The sequence below is a fragment of the Macaca fascicularis genome, chromosome 19 (genome assembly GCF_037993035.2).
Source record: "Macaca fascicularis isolate 582-1 chromosome 19, T2T-MFA8v1.1".
Classification (NCBI taxonomy): domain Eukaryota; kingdom Metazoa; phylum Chordata; class Mammalia; order Primates; family Cercopithecidae; genus Macaca; species Macaca fascicularis.
The window spans coordinates 41,687,333-41,705,916 of NC_088393.1; the positions used below are offsets into that span (position 1 = coordinate 41,687,333).

Genomic DNA, 18,584 nt, shown 5'->3' on the forward strand with positions numbered 1-18,584 from the left:
CTTTTAGTAGAGATGGGGTTTCACCATGTTGGCTAGGCTGGTCTCGAACTTCTGACCTTGTGATCCACCTGCCTCAGCCTCCCAAAGTGCTGGGATTACAGGTGTGAGCCACCATGCCGGGCCTAGCAGTACTTTTATTACCTCTCACAGTGTCTGTGGGTCAGAGGTTTGGGAGTGGCTCACCTGGTTGGTCTTGGTTTGGAGATCTCTCATGAGGCTTTAGTCAAGATGTTGGCCAGCGCCCTGGTTACTGGAAGGTTTGATGGGTTTGGAGGACTCCCCTCTAAGGTGTCCCATACACAGGAAGCGAGTTGGCAGTGACTGTTGGAAAAAGGCCTCAGTTCCCTGCTGCGTGGGCTTCTTTATGGAGCTCTTTTGAGTGTCTTTACAGCATCATAGACGGCTTCGCCAAAAGCGAGTCATCCGAGAGAGCAAAGCAGAAACTGCAGGTTCTCTGAAGTCACATTTCACCCCTTTTGCCAGTCTCCTGGTGGGTGCACAGGTCACCTCTCCCAGCACAGGCGGAAGCTATGCAGGGGCATGAGTTCCAGGAAGCAGGGATCACTGGCGTCTGATTGGAGACTGGCTGCAGGTCTGATACTCCTTTCCCCGCCCAGTCACAGTTTTCAGCATTTCACATCTCTTGGTCTCTGGCATAGTAGATTCTGCCGAGTTATCCCTGGTTTTGCAAATTCTGACGGTGTTGCTGTGAGGTAGGGATGTCTCACTGTTGTAACCAGGAAATAGTCTAGTTGGTGGTGAGTGTGGCAGGGGCCACTGTGGTCTCCAGAGACTCCTAGGCCTTGCATAGTGGCTCACGCCTGTAATCCCAACGCTTTGGGAGGTCAAGATGGGAGGATTATTTGAGGCCAGGAGTTAGAGACCAGGCTGGGCAACATAGCAAGACACCGTCTCTACAAAAAATAAAATAGGCTGTGCGTGGTGGCTCACACCTGTAATCCAAACACTTTGGGAGGCTGAGGTGGGTGGATCACCTGAGGTCAGGAGTTTGAGACCAGCCTGGCCAACACAGCGAAACCCCGTTTCTACTAAAAGTAGTAAAAATTAGCCGGGCATGGTGGCAGGTGCCTGTAATCCCAGCTACTTGGGAGGCTGAGGCAGGAGAATTGCTTGAACCCTGGAGCCTGGAGGTGGAGGCTGCAGTGAGCTGAGATTGTGCCGTTGCACTCCAGCCTTAGCGACAGAGTAAGACTCTGTCTTAGGAAAAAAAAATGGCTAAGGCAGAGCATTTTGTTCTGTTTTTGGAGTCAGGGTCTTCCTCTGTCACCTAGGCTGGAGTACAGTGTTAGCAATCTTAGCTTGCTGCAGCCTCAACTTCCTGGGCTCAAGCAATTCTCCTGTCTCAGCCTTGAGCCACCCTTCCTGGCCCCTAAGGCACAGTTTTAAAAATAAATAAATAGCGAGATGCGGTGGCTCACACCTGTAATTCTAGCACTTTGGGAGGCCGAGCTGGGCAGATCACTTGAGGCCAGTAATTCGAGACCAGCCTGGCCAACATGGCGAAACCCCGTCCCTACTAAAAATACAAAAAAATTAGCTAGGCATGGTGGTGGCATAGGCCTGTAGTCCCAGCTACTCAGGAGACTGAGGCATGAGTATTGTTAGAACCCAGAAAGTGGAGTCTCTGTCTCAAAAAAAACAAAATTAAAAATAAATAAGCCGGGCACGGTTGCTCAAGCCTGTAATCCCAGCACTTTGGGAGGCCGAGGCGGGTGGATCACGAGGTCAGGAGTACGAGACCATCCTGCTAACACAGTGAAACCCCATCTCTACTAAAACAAAAAACATTAGCTGGGCATGGTGGCGGGCACCTGTATAGTCCCAACTACTCAGGAGTCTGAGGCAGCAGAATGGCATGAACTCGGGAGGCGGACGTTGCGGTGAGCCGAGATCGCGCCACTGCACTCCAGCCTGGGAGACAGAGCAAGACTCCGTCTCAAAAAAAAAAAAAAATTGTAAATTAAAAACAAAAAAATAGAGGCACCTGCGAGGGCCTGAAAGCTGGGACTGAGGAACCAGGACATGGCAGTAATGATGTTTTTGAACAGCGGCTTATGCCTGGGGGTTTGGGCTGACGGCATCTTCCTCCCTGTGCCAGCGTGTCCGGAGCGGTGACTGGAAGGGGTACACAGGCAAGACCATCACGGACGTCATCAACATTGGCATTGGCGGCTCCGACCTGGTGAGGAGAAAACTGCCTTGGGGTAGGGTGGGAGTCTGGGCACTGTTGGTCCCACCCAGGTCCTTACTTTCTCCAGGGATGGGACCTGGCTGTCTCCACTTTTTGTGGGCTCTGAATTCTTATTCTCTGATGCTGTGTCTCCCCCCAGGGACCCCTCATGGTGACTGAAGCCCTTAAGCCATACTCTTCAGAAGGTCCCCGCGTCTGGTATGTCTCCAACATTGATGGAACTCACATTGCCAAAACCCTGACCCAGCTGAACCCCGAGTCCTCCCTGTTCATCATCGCCTCCAAGGTATGAGCGCCGAAAACTGCCCGGCCCCTGGCCGTGTGTGTGTTGGGGCAGGGAGGGACGGCTGTTTTGCTGTCCCCCTGGCCATTGGTCCCTCTCGGTGGGTGAACCATGGTTTGTGGATCAGGTCAGTACAGCTGCCCTAGACTGTTTCTGTGCCTGGCAGCAAACAAGGTCGACTGATGAAAGCCTGAACACATCAGTTTGAACCTTTGTGTCTTGATCACACCCACTCACCTTGCGGCATCTCTGCTCAGTCTGGGACTGCTCACCACTTCCTTACAAACCTGTCCTTTATGCCTGCTCCTGTTTTTTGTTTTGTTTTTGAGACAGAATCTGGCTCTGTCACCCAGGCTGGAGTGTAGTGGCGTGATCTCGGCTCACTGCAATCTCTGTCTCCTGGGTTTCAAGCAGTTCTCCTTTCTCAGCCTCCCAAGTAGCTGGGACTAGGCAGCACACCACCACACTTGGCTAATTTTACTATTTATTTATTTATTATTTTTTAGTATAGATGGGGTTTCGCCATGTTGGCCATGCTGGTCTTGAACTCCTGACCTCAGGTGATGCCCCCACCTCGGCCTCCCAAAGTGCTCCCAAAGCATGCCCTGCCACACTTGCTCCTTTCTGATCCCAGAGCCATGCCCTGATAATAGAGGGGTTTTGTTTGCTGCCGTTTATGCTCTATTTACTCACATGAATGTACATAAAATATGAAGAATTCCATCTGAATTCTGAGATACCTTCCAGCCTGGGCCGAAGAGAGCCTCAGGCTGACTGCAGCCCCCCAGGGGAGAAGCTGTGGCCTTTGACCTGAAGGCTTAGGGTCGGCGGTTTGTGTTTACCAGCCTCCCTCCTTTGGTATTAAAGAGTTGGAGTCTCAGGAGGTTATGTGACATCACTGTCACTGACCTGCAAATACTGCTCCAGGTGACAACTGGGCATTGCCTTGGCCTCCGCTGCTGAGCCCTGGCTTGAGGCTGCACCCACTCCTAAGCTCGGGCGCCCACTGCTGTTCTCTTCGGTTGCAGACCTTTACCACCCAGGAGACCATCACGAATGCGGAGACGGCGAAGGAGTGGTTTCTCCAGGCGGCCAAGGATGTGAGTGGGCTATAGGGCCTCCCTCGTGGTCAGCCTCTGAGCTGGGAAGAGCAGGGTGGGCCCCTGAGTGACCAAGTCTGGCCCTGTCTCTCCTGAAGTTGGAAGAGGAAGGTGGCCTTGCCAGTGCCTGCCTTTGCTAGATGAGATGATTGTTCATCCTGGCTTTGCCAGACCCAGCCTTGCAGATGTGACAGAACCTGCTCTCGCAGGCTGACAGCCCTTGTGTTGCCCTTTCTCTAAGGTTCCTTGGTGCAGCAGGGACTCTTGGCCACACCTATTTTATAGGGGAGGGATGTCCCTGAGCCCCGCATGCTTGTAAGATGGGATGAGCAGGCAGCCTGTGACCCACCTGCTTTCTTGACCTTGACCTCGATGTGGGCCTCCTTTAACAGTCTCAGAACCAGGGACTGGGAATCTCAGTCCCATGCAGGGCCTTGGTTCCTCTGGTGATGGGGAGTGACTACCCCTTGTCTCCCTGGGCTGGATTTGGTAACTTGGCTCTGTCTTTTGTAGCCTTCTGCAGTGGCGAAGCACTTCGTTGCCCTGTCTACTAACACAGTAAGTGCCCCTGTGGTCCCCTGTACTGCCTTCCTGGGAGGGCCCAGCATGTCTAGGTCATGGCCCGTCAGAGACGTGGTTCATAGGTCTGGTGGATCTTGGCTTGGCTGATGCTATGGAAGGGTTGGCTGCCTGTGGGCTGCAAGCCTTCCTTGCCTTTTCCACATTCACCCATTCAACCTCTGCAGCCTTGAGAAGAGAAGCTTGGAGTCAGTGGGATCACGATAACCCCTTTTTCCATCTCCCAGGCCTGAGTGATACCCAGAACCCTCCATACACATGACCTTCCTAGGCCTCTGTCCGCAGCATCTCCCCAAATGGGCCATGCTGGGTAGGGGTGGAGGATGCATTCCATTTTTCACGTAAGGACATAAAGCCCCAATGAAGGGAGGTCACACTTTGCCTCCTACTTAGTGATTGTTGTTTTGTGTGTGGTGTTTTTTTTTTTTTTTTTTTTGAGACAGTCCGCTTTGTTGCCCAGGCTGGAGTGCAGTGGCGAGATCTTGGCTCCTTGCAACCTCTGCCTTCCAGGTTCAAGTGATTATCATGCCTCAGCCTGCTGAGTAGCTGGGGTTACAGGTGCACGCCACCATGCCCGGCTAATTTTTATATTTTTAGTGGAGACGGGGTTTCACCATGTTGGCCAGGCTGGTCTCTAATTCCTGACCTCAAGTGATCCGCCCACCTCGGCCTCCCAAAGTGCTGGGATTACAGGTGTGTGCTGCTGTGCCCAGCCTATTTTTTGAGACAAGGTCTCGCTCTGTCACCCAGGCTGGAATGCAGTGGTGCGATCTTGGCTCGTTGCAACCTTTGCCTCCTGGGTTCAAGCAATTTTCATGCCTCAGCCTCCTGACTAGCTGGGATTACAGGCACCCACTACCACGTCCAGCTAATTTTTGTATTTTTGGTAGAGACAGGGTTTCGCCATGGTGGCCAGGCTAGTCTCGAATTCCTGACCTCAAGTGATCTGCCCACCTCGGCCTCCCAAAGTGTTGGGATTATAGGCATGAGCCACTGTACCTGGCTCACTTAGTGACTGTATGAGTAGGTGATACCAGGATTAGAACCTGGGTCACCTGCCCCCCAGTTCTCACAGTCTGCCTGGCCCCGAGGTTGTGCAGGCTCAGCAGAGCATGGCAGAGTAAGGGATGTTCCAGGAGTGACAGCAGCAGTCAGCCGGTGGGCACTGTGCTGTGTCAGAGCTGGGGACCACACCCACATCACTCCCTCCCACCCCCTCCACCGTTACCCCTACATCTCTGCCTCCAGTGCTCGCCCGGCTGCAGCAGGACGCCATAAGGCTGGCTAACCATAGCACTGTTGCCTGCCTCCCGCTGACTGGTCAGCAGGGCTTCTCCTCCTGTGGGGAATAGGTAAGGGGTTGCTGGCCCTGTCTGCTCTGGGGACCAGAATACCTGATGGGTCCTCAGAGCTTCTTGGTGCAGTCACCCTCCCACACGTGGGAAGGGCTGGGTAACTGTCCAGCCTGTGTGTGGTTGCCTGGCCTGGTAGGTGGCCCCTGCCCATGCTCGGGTCCCAGTCCTAGGTTCGGTTCCTAGATGCCCTGAGGGGTCATGTTCTGGTGTCCCAGACAGGCCTGGATGAGAGCTGTTGCAGAGCAGTGTGTGGGCCAGTTCCTCACACGGGGTTACAGCTGCCCTCAGCAGGGGGCTTTACAGGTGCAGCATCACTGGTGTGCCTGGTGTCCATCTTGGGGTGGGCAGATCCTGGGCCCTGCCCTCGACTCACAGACTGCTCTAGCCCTGCCCCATCCCTGGCTCTGGGGAAGGTGAGGCTCAGCTCACAGAGCATAGCTCCCTGCCTCCTGGAGCTCCTGTTTCCATCCCACTAGCAAATGCTTCCTTTCATTTCTCTCCCTTTGTTTTTTTTTTTTTTTTTTTTTTTTTTTGTAGACCAAAGTGAAGGAGTTTGGAATTGACCCTCAAAACATGTTCGAGTTCTGGGATGTAAGTACAAGCACTTCTGCACTGGGTGAATTAAGTTCCTTTGCCAAATCCTGGCCGTTGAGGGGCCCATGAGGTCAGGTCAGTGTTTATTGAGTACCTGCTGCATACCTAGCTTGGGGAAAGGTAGAGAGGCCCTCAGAGAGGCTTGGAGGACAAGAGCAACCCAGGCAGGATGAGGGCTCCACTTCCACCTGAGGGCGGGCTGAGCTTGCATTGCCAGATGACACTCCCTTGGGTGCCTGCCTGCAACACCCACTGTGGGGTAACCCGAGTCCCCCTTGCCCCTCTCACCGAGTTGAGGTTGTGAGTTATTCTCAGTAATGACCTTTCTCTGAACTGCAGCCACCATCTGTAAAGGCCAAGGGGCAGGGTGAGGCATGAGGTATGACCGGGTAGGCCTGGAAAGGAGCAACAGGAGCTGTAGGAGGAGCTGGGGGGTGGCGTAGAGGAGGCGCCAGGCTGGGGCAGCTTGCAGAGCAAACCCTGCCTTGAGTGACAGGGCTGCAGACCCCTCCGTAGCAACAGGTGGTCCATGGGACCGCCTCTGCTGGAGCCGAACAGTGAGCTGCAGCTTTCCTTGTGCACTTGCCTGAGCTCAGCAGTGGTGTGAGGAGGGCTCTGGCTGTGAAGCCTGGGGTGCAGGGGTGCAGTGCAGGGTGTGGTGTGGGCGCTGTGAATGCTGTGGGCATGGCCAGGCTTAGGTGCAGGGTCTAACACTGTGGCAGGCGCAGCAGAGAGGGCATTGCCCATGTGGTGGTTTTCCCACCTGGGGCTGTTTCCAGGCATTTGGACCGGAGGCCCTTTGCTTGGTGATGGCATCCACAGACATAACCTTGTACCTTTGAAAGCTCTAGGGGTCTGGGAGAGAATGAAGCCCTAATGCGTTAAGCCATCCACTGTGTATAATGAGTTAACTTCTTTCTAGAATGAGACTAGTTACATACCATCCTTGGAAGAATTGACAAGAGTCACTCAAGTCATTTTCTGCATCCTGTGGCTCAGATGCGGAACCCCGGTCAAGAGAGACTGTGCGGCTTCTAATAAATGTTGCATGCCTGATAATGGAGGGTAGCCACCTTCCACCTCCTCCTTGGGATCTGGAGCCTGAGCGGGTGGTGGGCAGGGACGTGTGGGTGCTGCTGCCAGCCAAGGAGCTGAGCAGATCGGGGGTGTCCTTGCTCGTCACCACCCAGCATGTAGAGATGAGTTAGGGTGTGGCTTAAGCAGAGGATGGGTCTGGTCTCCCAGGTAAGGCCTAGCAATGATATTTAGGCACAGGAACATGGGGCCAGGGCTGGCTGGTGAGACCTAAGCGGAGGCTTCCTGGGCCAGGCTAGACAGACCACAGGGGATGGAGGAGGGATCGGCCTGAGTTACTAGAGTGTGTCCTGCTGAATCCAGAAGGTGATATCTGAAGAACCCAGGGATAGGAGCAGGTGAAGTTCCTGGAGGTAGGGTCTCGGGTGAGCTACAGCCATCAGCTCAGGCCTAGGGATGCAGTCCCGGCTCTCAGGTGAGATCAGAAGAGTCTCGTCTGGTAGTGGTAATTCTTGGTCCGCCAGGGCCAGTTGTGGGGCAGCCTTGGGTGTCAGGATCAGGCAGAGCGGTGGTGGGAAACCGCAGGGTCTCTCAGGGCTCAGCCAGAGTCAGCACATGCCACAGGGCCAGTTTTGGCTGGGGAGGCCCGAAGCGGAGCCAGAGCAGATCCAGGTGAGTTCTGAGGAGGAGCCAGGGCAGGGAGAGGGACCCATGGGTCTGTGAATTCTGGAGGAGAGGCAGGTATTTAGAGATGGTTCTGTCAGGTGAAGTCTGAGGAGCCTGTATGTGTGTATGTCAGCCGGGCTCTGTGGGAGGTGATGTTGACCTATGGCATGGGACGGGTGTGCACGCTGGGATCTCTGGCCAGTTCTGAAAAGTGAGGATCAGGTAGTGGGTGGCTAATTGCTCGAATGGGGTGTTTAGAACCCAGGATTAGGGACACACAGGTCAGCACCTGCTTCTCAGCATCCTGACTGGGTGTGATGGGCAGAGCTCAGGGCGTCAGAGGCCTCTGAGAATTCGTGACTGAAGTCCAAGTCTGTGGCGTCAGGGTCTGCAGAGCCCAGATGCGGGAGAGGTAGGAATGTACCTGGTGATGTGAGGCAAGGACAGGGGAGCTGCGGCAGGTGAGGCCGGCGGGTTGCATGCGGAGCTGTGCTGGGTAGGTGCGGTCTGAGTGGCTCAGGGTGAGTAAAGGTCCAGAGACCTGGGTCTGCAGGGCAGACATCAAGACTAGGCCAGTCAGACAGTGTTTGTCAACACTGGGCTCTCACCAGGCTCCCTCAGGCCGAGGTCAGCAGCCAGTGATCTGTCATGTGTGAGGAAAGTGACTGTTCAGGTTAGGTGTGTATAGTGCAGCCTTTCAGAGCCGCGTCTGTCTGAGGTCCCAGGAGCTGGAATCAGACAGGTTTGTATGGCTGGGTTTCTAGGGGAGGCCTGAGGAGCCAAGACTCTACTCAGGTAGGCAGAACTAGACCAGTCTGGTAAGGACGTTGGAGCTAAAGATAGGCAGACAAGGTCTGATAAGTGAGGCTGAAGATCCATGATTGGGTCCAGGTTGGAGCTGTGTCCTCAGGCGATGTCTGAGCAGCTCTGGTGGGTGAGCCTGGGAAGAGACCAAAAAGCTGGAGTCGGACAAAGGGAGGACGACCTGCATCCGTCTGAAAGGTGGATGAAGCCTGGGTCTGGTCGAGGTACGTAGAGTGGTTCTAGCAGGCGAGGTTTCAGGGGTTAAGGTGAGACATGGGTATGTAGTTTTGGGTCTCACAGGTAAGGTCTGAGCCACTGAGGTCAGGCCCTGGTTTGTATCCCAGGTCCGAGAAGCATGATGGGTAGAGTTTGTCGGGTGACATCTGTGAAACCAGGGGCACGTGGAGGGAGGTTGACTAGAACAGCCATAGTCAAGCTAATTAAACTGTCCTGCAGTTGAGGTCAGGCACAGGTGGAGAGAACGATCTATCAGGTGAGGCCCAAGGAGTTGGGGTTAGGCTCATCTAGAAAGACCTGGATGTGGTAGACAACCTCTGAGGGTGTGAAGTGAAGGCAGTGGATAGAGCCAGGTCTCAGGAGGGTCTGAGAGGCTGGGATTTGGCACAGTGAGCAGGTCTGGATTTCCCAGGTGGTGTCAAGACAGGTGGGAAGGCCAGGCGCAGTGGCTTATGCCTGTAATCCCAGCACTTTGGGAGGCCAAGGCAGGCAGATCACTTGAAGTCAAGAGCTCGAGACCAGCCTGGCCAACATAGCGAAACCCCATTTCTACTAAAAATACAAAAATTAGCCAGGCATGGTGGTGGTGCATGCCTGCAGTCCTAGCTGCTTGGGAGGCTGAGGCACCAGAATTGCTTGAACTGGGGAGGCAGAGTGAGCCAAGATCGTGCTACTACACTTCAGCCTGGATGACAGTGAGACTCTATCTCAAAAAAACAAAAAACAAACAAACAAAAAAACAGGGGTCGTGTGTGGTGGCTCACGCCTGTAATCCCAGCACTTTGGGAGGCCAAGGTGGGTGTATCATCTGAGGTCAGGAGTTCAAGACCAGCCTGGCCAATACGGTGACGGGTGAAACCCCATTTCTACAAAAAAATACAAAAATTAGCTGGATGTGGTGGCATGTGCCTGTAATCCCAGCTACTCGGGAGGCTGAGGCAGGAGAATCGCTTGAACCTGGGAGGCAGAGTTTGCAGTGAGCCGAGATCATGCCACTATACTGCAACTTGGGCAGCGAGAGTGAAATTTTGTCTCAAAAAAAAAAAAAAAGAAAAAAGATGGGTGGGTAGAAGTTCATCTCCTGGGTGAGGCTGAGGAGCTGTGGCCAGCCACAGGTAAGTGGGCATGTGGAATTGAGTTTCTTGGGTGAGGTTTTTGGAGCCTGGTCCAGGTATATCTCTTCGGGTCTATCAGGTCTGAAGAACAGGAGTTAAACACAGGTGTGTAGAGCAGGGTTTGGCAGGTAAGGTCTTTGGAGCCAGAATCAGGGCAGCTTCACAAAGCTGGGTGTGTTCATGAGACCTAAAAAGTCATAGTCAAGCCCAGGTAAGAGAAACCAAGTGTGTTGGATGAGATATGAGCAGCTGAGGTGTGAAGCAGAGGTAGGCAGAGCTGGCCCACAAGGTACAAGCTCAGGAACCCTCACCACATGCAGGTAGGGAGTGCTGGTCCACCAGGTACAAGCCCAGGAGCCAGCATCGAGCACAGGTAGGCAGATCTTGCCTACCAGGTATGATCTAAAGAGCCAACGTCAGGCTCAGGTAGGTAGATCTGGCATGCCAGGTATACTCCGAAGAGCCAGAGTCAAACACAGGTAGGTAGAGATAGTCTTCTAGGTGTGGTTTAAGGAGCCAAGGTCAAGTACAGGTAGGTAGAGCTGGCCCACTGGGTGTGGTTTGAGGAGACAGGGTAAGCACAGGTAGGCAAAGCTGGCCCACCAGGTATGGTCTGAGGAGCCAGGGTCAGGCTCAGGTAGGTAGAGCTGCCTGCCTGGTATGGTCTGAAGAGCCAGGATTGAGTACAGGTAGGTATTCTGGGTCACTAGGTGTAGTCTGAGAACCCAGGGTCAAGCTCAGGTAGGTAGAGATAGCCTTTCAGGTGTGGTCTGAGGAGCCAGGGTCAAGCACAGGTAGGCAGAGCTGGCCCACCATGTGTGGTCTGAGGAGCCAGGGTCAGGCAGGTAGACAAAACTGGTCTGCCAGTAGTCTCTTGAAGGAGAGCTGAGGAGTTAGGATTGAATGCAGGTAGATAGAGTTGGCTCTTTCAGGAGTTGGATTCAGGCACAGGAATATGCCCCTGGGTGTTTGAGGTGAAGCCTGAAGAACCAGAGTTGATCCTAGGTGTACAGAGTGGCCTCTTAGGTCAAGCCCATAGCAGGGGGTCTCCACAGGCAGGGAGAACATTGTGGGTTTCCTACGAGGTCTGTGGCTCCTAAGTTAGACGTGAGTAGGTAGATGTATCTCTCTCAAGTAAGGACTTTGTAGCTAGAGGGACGTACACCTGGGGTCTTGCAGGTGGAGTCATTGGTGCGTGGTTCTGGCTCCGTTGTGCTGACTCAGTCTTAGGCCTGGGGACAATGGGTTAGTCACAAGTTGGTAGAACTACACATCTCAGCTGGGAGCACAGGTAGGCAGAGATGTTCCATTTGATGAGGTCTGAGGCTCCTCAGTGAGCTCATTGGTGCTGATGTTAAGCAGAGATTGGCAGCATTGGCTCTGTCTGTGAGACATGAAAAGCCAAGCCAGACACGGGATGTGGACTGCCGAGGCCAGGCTCACGTAAATAAAGCTGGACCCTGGTAGGCTGTAAGGAATCTGAGTTGGGCTCAGGCAAAGGAACCTGGGTCTGTCAGTCAGGGTATGAGGGGTCAGGTTATGTGAAGCCTGGTCTATCAGCTGAGATGTCTGGAACCCATCTTCGACAGGTGTGTAACTCTGTAGCCTGAGGCACTGGAGTTGGACACAAACAGGCAGAACTAGGTCTTCCAGGTGAAGCCATTGCATCGATGCTCAGTGCTGGTATATTTATCTGGTGGTGTCAGTGAGTCTATGGCTCCAGGCTCAGTGCTGTTATGTTTACCTGATTATGTCAGTGAGGCTGTGACTCCAGGCTCAGTGCTGGTATGTATACCTGATTATGTCAGTGAGTCTGTGGATCCAGGCTCAGTGCTGATATGTTTACCTGGTTGTTGTCAGTAAGTCTGTGGATCCAGGCTCACTGCTGGTATGTTGACCTGGCATTATCAATGAGTCTGTGGGTCCAGGCTCAGTGCTGGCATGTTGACCTGGTGTTGTCAGTGAGTCTGTGGATCCAGGCTCAGTGCTGGTGTGTTTACCTGACATTGGCAGTGAGTCCATGGATCCAGGCTCAGTGCTGCTATGTTGACCTGGCATTGTCAGTGAGTCTGTGGATTCAGGCTTAGTGCTGGCATATTGACCTGGTGTTGTCAATGAGTCTGTGGATCCAGGCTCAGTGCTGGTATGTTTAGCTGACATTGGCATTGAGTCCATGGATCCAGGCTCAGTGCTGGTATGTTGGCCTGACATTGGCAGTGAGTCTGTGGATCCAGGTTCAGTTTCACAGAGGTTGTATAAACATGGTCTTAGGTGGGTTCTTGACACCTGGGTTTAAGCACAAAAGTACTGCTGGGCTTGTTAGGTGAAGTGGGTGGGGTCTAGCCCAGGAATGCATAATTGGTGAGGCTAGCCAGGCCTGGGGAAGGTGGGTCAGGCACAATTAGGTGAGTAGTGTGGGCTCTTATATCAAGGGAAAGTGGTAGTCATTGTAGGTGTTTGTACCTGGGTCTGCCTGGTGATGTCTGGGGAACCCTAAGGATCAGGTGGGTCAGCTATCTGTTCTCAGCACCCTGGTCAGGTATGATAGACAGAGCTCAGGGTACTACAGAGGCCTGAGGATCTGTAACCAGTCCATGGTGTTGGCCTGCATCCAAGGTGGCATTTTGCTCCAGTTGACATAGGGTCTGAGTTAAAAGTGAGGAAAGTTGCCAGGCGCAGTGGCTCACGCCTGTCATCCCAGCACTTTGGAAGGCCAAGGTGGGTGGATCACTTGAGGTCAGGAGTTCGAGACCAGTATGGCCAACACGGTGAAACCCCATCTCCTAAAAATACAAAAATTAGCCATGCATGGTAGCACATGTCTGTCATCCCAGTTACTCAGGAGGCTGAGGCAGGAAAATTGCTTGAACCTGGCAGGCAGAGATTGCAGTGAGCTGAGATCATGCCACCGCACTCGGGCCTGGGCGACAGAGTGAGAGACCCTGTCTCAAAAAAAAAAAAAGTGAGTAAAGTGAGGAAAAAGGTAGATGATGGTTAGATAAGGTGAGATCTGGGGCACTGGGGCAGGTGAGGCCCAGAACATTGAACTGACTGAGGAGCTGCATCTATAATGTGTGGTCTCAGAGGCCTCTGCACTTAAAGGTGAGGTCTAGAGACCCATATCTGCAGATAGAGGGTTCGGAGGCTCAGGTCAGACACTGTTTGGCATTGCTTGGGCTCTTGCAAAACTGGGATCTCAGGACCTGTTCTTGGCCACGGTGAGCAGCCTGGACTCGGTCAGCCAGAAGGCTGGCTGTACTGAAGTTTAGTTTCTAGAGCTGAGTCTGGGCTGGGTGTGGTGGCTCATGGCTGTAATCCCTGAGCTTCAGAAGGCTGAAATGGGAGGCTGAGATGGGAGGTTGAGGCCAGGTGTTCAAAACCTGCCTGGACAACAGAGCAAGACCCCATCTCTACACAAAATTTTAAAAATAGCCAAGCATGGTGGTGTGTGCCTGTAGTCCCAGCTACTGGGGAGGCTGAGATGGGAGGATCACTTGAGCCCAGGAGTTTGAGGCTGCAGTGAGCTGTGATCATGCCACTGCACTTCACCTGGGCAACAGAGCAAGACTCTGTCTCTAAAAAAAACCAGAAACTTCTCAGCCACACTGGAGAGCTCCCAGAATCAGTCCTCTGCACTCCCCAGTCAATCTCCGGGCCTTTGAAGTGGCTTGTTTGCTTCTGTCCTTACCTTAGCGACAGACTGTTCAGAGTCCTCCCGCCGTGCCTCTCAGCTTCCACCCTGTGGTCCTCACCCCTTCCTTTATCCTCTGGACGGTGCTATGCTTCCCCCTGCCTCAGTGGGCTTCCAGGAGAGAATTAAGCCCTCACAGCCCAAGGCATCTACTGGATGTAATAAGTGGGCACCTCTCCTTCGTGTCTAGAAGGTTACTAGTCTTGGACCATCCTTGGGAGAACTGAGAAGTCACTCAAATCATTTTCTGTGGGCCTTAATTCTGTCACCCTTGAGAAAAACTGCTTTGGCCACAGGACCTTTGCATGTGCTGTTACTGCTGCTAGAATGCTCCCTCAGTGCTTCTCTGGGTCATGCCTGCTCGTTCTTGAGATCAAGGCTCAAGTACCCCTCAGGTTCCTTTTATAAGTGGCCTCAGCACCATATTCCATTTCTCCTGAGCACTTGTTTCTCAGTTTCACATTTATTGGCATGATTATTTGATCTGCGTCCATTGCCTGTGCTAGAAATGTGGAAGGTGCTCCATAAACAGCTGTCAGGGAGACGTCCGTGAAGTTCTGAGGATTCTGACGGCACCAAGTGGAACCTGTGGGTGTGGCTTGAGAAGGTGCAGTGTGAATGATAGGCCTAGGTGATGGGCCGAGAAGATCGGTCGAGCCCAGGTATGACCCATTGGGCCTGTCAGTGTCCAGGAGGTAGGGTGAGGCACAGGTCTGAGGTTCTGGATCTGTCAGTACCGCCTGAGGAGTTGGGAATGTGCACAGGTACAAAGTGATGAGTCTTCATTGTTCAACAGAGAATTTCTGGCACAGGTATGAGGATCTGGATCTGTCAGTATCTGAGGATGTGGGGCCTGGCACAAGTATGAGGCACTGGGCCACTATTCAAGCAGGTGAGCTGGGGAACAGAAATGTAGTTGTAGGTTTTTAATATCTGAGGAGACCCAGCCAAGAGCAGCAGACAGCTGCTGGGTCTTTCATTGTCCAAGGAAGCATACCTGGGCACAAGTATGAGGCTGAGAAGGTGAGTCCTGGCACTGGTACGGGGCTGTGGGTCTGCAGGTGTCTACAGAAGTAGGGCCTGGTACAGGTATGTGGTGCTGGAAGAGGTATCCAAGGAGATGGGCTAAGTACAGGTATGACATCTGGGTCTCCCAGTGTGTGAGGAGGTAGGATCTGGTACAAGTATGAGGCCCTGGATCTGACGGTGTCTGAGGAGGTAACAGCAGGTTACAGGTATGAGGCCCTGGGTCTGCTGATGTCTGAGGAGGTAACAGCAGGTTACAGGTATGAGGCCCTGGGTCTGCTGATGTCGGAGGAGGTAACATCTGGTACAGGTATGAGATCTGGGTCTTCCTGTGTCTGAGGAGGTAGCACCTAACACAGGTATGAGGATCTGGTCTTCCAATGTTTGAGGAGGTACCACCTGGCACAGGTGTGAGGATATGGGTCTTCCATGTGTGAGGAGGTAGCATCTGGCACAGGTATGAGAATCTGGGTCTTCCAGTGTTTGAGGAGGTAGCACCTGGCACAGGTATGAGGATCTGCGTCTTCCCATGTCTGAGGAGGTAGCACCTGGCACAGGTATGAGGATCTGGGTCTTCCCATGTCTGAGGAGGTAGCACCTGGCACAGGTATGAGGATCTGGGTCTTCCATTGTTTGAGGAGGTAGCATCTGGCACAGGTATGAGGATCTGGGTCTTCCCATGTCTGAGGAGGTAGCACCTGGCACAGATATGAGGATCTGGGTCTTCCCATGTCTGAGGAGGTAGCACCTGGCACAGGTATGATGATCTGGGTCTTCCAGTGTTTGAGGAGGTAGCACCTGGCACAGGTATGAGGATCTGGGTCTTCCCATGTCTGAGGAGGTAGCACCTGGCACAGGTATGATGATCTGGGTCTTCCAGTGTTTGAGGAGGTAGCACCTGGCACAGGTATGAGGATCTGGGTCTTCCCATGTCTGAGGAGGTAGCACCTGGCACAGGTATGATGATCTGGGTCTTCCAGTGTTTGAGGAGGTGAGGTTGGACTCAGGTGTCAGGCCGTTGGGCTTCCATTGCCTGAGGAGATAGCATCTGGCACAGGTATGAAGCCCTGAGTTTTCTAGTGTCTGGGGAGGTGAGGCTGGGTACAGGTATGAAGATCTGGGTCCATCAGTATCTGAGGAGGTGGGATCGGGTCCTGGTATGAGGATCTGGGTCCGTCCATGTCTGAGGAGGTAAGATCTGGCCCTGGTATGAGGATCTAGGACTGTCCATGTCTGAGGAGTTACCGTCTGGTACAGGAATGAGGATCTGGGTCTGTCAGTGTTGGAGGAGGTAGGAATCTGGTACAGGTATGAGGATCTGCATCTGTGAAAGTCTGAGGAGTTACCATCTGATACAGGAACGAGGACCTGGGTCTTCCAGTGACTGAGGAGGTAGGATCTTGTACAGGTGTGAGGATCTGGGTCTTTCAATGTCTGAGGAGGTAGGATCTGGCCCTGGTATGAGAATCCGGGTCTGTCTATGTCTGAGCAGGTAGGATCTGGCCCTGGTATGAGGATCTGGGTCTGTCTATGTCTGAGCAGGTAGGATCTGGCCCTGGTATGAGGATCTGGGTCTGTTAGTATCTGAGGAGGTAGGATCTGGTACAGGTGTGAGGATCTGGGTCTTCAGGTGTCTGAGGAGGTGGCATTTGGCACAGGTATGAGAATCTGGATCTTCTAGTGTCTGAGGAGGTGAGATCTGGTATTAAGTGTGAGAATCTGGTTCTGTCAGTGACTAAGGAGGTAGGATCTGGCATAAGCATGAGGATCTGGGTCTGTCAATGTCTGAGGAGGTAGGATCTAGTACAGGTGTGAGGATCTGGGTCTGCTATGTCTGGAGGTAAGATTTGGCATGAGTATGAGGATCTGGTTCTGTTCATGTCTGAGGAGGTAGGATCTGGTACAGGTATAAGGATCTGGGTCTTTCATTGTCTGAGAAGGTAGGATCTGGTACAGGTGTGAGGATCCGGGTCTGTTCATGTCGGGGAAGGAAGGATCTGGCACTGGTAAGAGGATCTGGGTCTGTCAGTTTCTGAGGAGGTAGGCTCTCGCCCTGGTAAGAATATCTGGGTCTGTCAGTTTCTGAGGAGGTGGGAACTGGCACAAGTATGAGGATCTGAGTCTGTCAATATCTGAGGAGGTAGGATCTGGTGCAAGTATAAGGATCTGTGTTTGTCAGGGTATGAGGAGGTAAGATCTGGTACAGTATTGAAGATTTGGGACTGTCCATGTCTGAGGAGGTAGGGTCTGATGCACATATAAGGATCTGGGTCGGTCAGTGTCTAAGGAGGTAGGATCTGGCACAGGTAAAAGGATCTGGATCTGTCAATGCCTGAGGAGGTAGGATCTGGTGCAGGTATAAGGATCTGGGTCGGTTAATATCTGAGGAGTTGTGATCTGGCCCTGGTATGATGATCTGTGTCTTCCAGTGTGTCCTAGGAGGTAGGATCTGGCCCTAGTATGAGGATCTGGGTCTGTCAATATCTGAAGAGGTAGGAATCTGTTACAGGTATGAGGATCTGCATCTGTCAATGTCTGAGGAGGTAGGACCTGACCCTGGTATGAGGATCTGGGTCTGTCAGTGTCTGAGGAGGTAGGAATCGTACAAGTATGAGGATCTGGGTCTTTCCATGTCTCAGGAGGCAGGATCTGGATCTCTCCATGTCTGAGGAGGTAGGATCTGGGTCTGTCCATGTCTGAGGAGGTGGGATCTGGCATGAGCATGAGGACCTGGGTCTGTCCGTGTCTGCGGAGTTAGGATCTGGCACAGGTATAAGAATCTGGGTCTTTCAGTGTCTGAGAAGGTAGGTTCTGGCCTTGGTGTGAGGATCTGGGTCTGTCAATGTCTGAGGAGGCAGGAATCATAGAAGTATGAGGATCTCGGTCTGTCCATGTCTGAGGAAGGTCAAGGTTTCTCCATGTCTGAGGAGGTAGGATCTGGGTCTGTCCATGTCTGAGGAGGTAGGATCTGGGTCTGTCCATGTTTGAGGAGGTAGGATCTCGCATCAGTATGAGGATTTGGGTCTCTCCATGTCTGCAGAGGTGGGATCTGGCACAGGTATAAGGATCTGGGTCTCTCCATGTCTGAGGAAGTAGGATCTGGTACAGGTATGAGGATCTGGGTTTGTCAATATCTGAGGAGGTAGGATCTGGCCCTGGTATGAGGATCTGGGTCTGTCCATGTCTGAGAAGGTAGGATCTGGCCCTGGTATGAGGCTTATGAGGATTTAGGTCTGTCAGTATCTGAGGAGGCAGGATCTGGGTCTATCAGTGTCTGAGGAGGTAGGATCTGGCCCTGGTATGAGGCTTATGAGGATTTAGGTCTGTCAGTATCTGAGGAGGTAGGATCTGGGTCTATCAGTGTCTGAGGAGGTAGGATCTGGCCCTGGTATGAGGCTCTGGGTTGCCCATGTCTGAGAAGGTAGGATCTGGCCCTGATAGGAGGATTATGAGGGTCTGGGTCTGTCAGTATCTGAGGAGGTAGGATCTGGGTGCCCGTATAAGGATCTGGATCTGTCAGTATCTGGAGAGGTAGGATCTGGTGCTGGTATGAGGATCTGGGTCTGTCAGTGTCTGAAGAGGTAGGATCTGGTACAGGTGTGAAGATCTGGGTCTGTCAGTGTCTGAAGAGGTAGGATCTGGTACAGGTGTGAGGATCTGGGTCTCTCTGTGTCTGAGCAGGTAGGATCTGGCATGAGTATGAGGATCTGGGTCTGTCCATGTCTGAGGAGGTAGGATCTGGCACAGATATAAGGATCTGGATCTTTCAATGTCTGAGAAGGTAGGATCTGGCCCTGGTATGAGGATCTGAGTCTTTCAATATCTGAGGAGGTAGGAATCTAGTACAGGTATGAGGATCTGGGTTCTCCATGTCTGAAGAGGTAGGA

General features: G+C 52.9%; 1 protein-coding gene and 1 long non-coding RNA gene across 3 annotated transcripts in view; both read left to right on the plus strand.

Moving 5' to 3' along the window:
* GPI (glucose-6-phosphate isomerase) overlaps nucleotides 1-18,584 on the plus strand; it is a 48,550-nt gene that overhangs the window by 11,239 nt on the left and 18,727 nt on the right. For both annotated transcript variants that reach the window (XM_065536425.1, XM_005588784.4), the window contains 5 exons: nucleotides 2,120-2,203; nucleotides 2,352-2,498; nucleotides 3,524-3,595; nucleotides 4,109-4,153; nucleotides 6,067-6,120. In XM_065536425.1, the coding sequence (XP_065392497.1) occupies nucleotides 2,120-2,203; nucleotides 2,352-2,498; nucleotides 3,524-3,595; nucleotides 4,109-4,153; nucleotides 6,067-6,120 (402 nt within the window). The remainder of the gene's footprint in view (nucleotides 1-2,119; nucleotides 2,204-2,351; nucleotides 2,499-3,523; nucleotides 3,596-4,108; nucleotides 4,154-6,066; nucleotides 6,121-18,584) is intronic.
* LOC141409080 (uncharacterized) lies at nucleotides 17,846-18,253 on the plus strand. The gene is made up of 3 exons (XR_012427431.1): nucleotides 17,846-17,889; nucleotides 17,980-18,069; nucleotides 18,119-18,253. It is a non-coding gene; the product is annotated as an uncharacterized lncRNA (long non-coding RNA).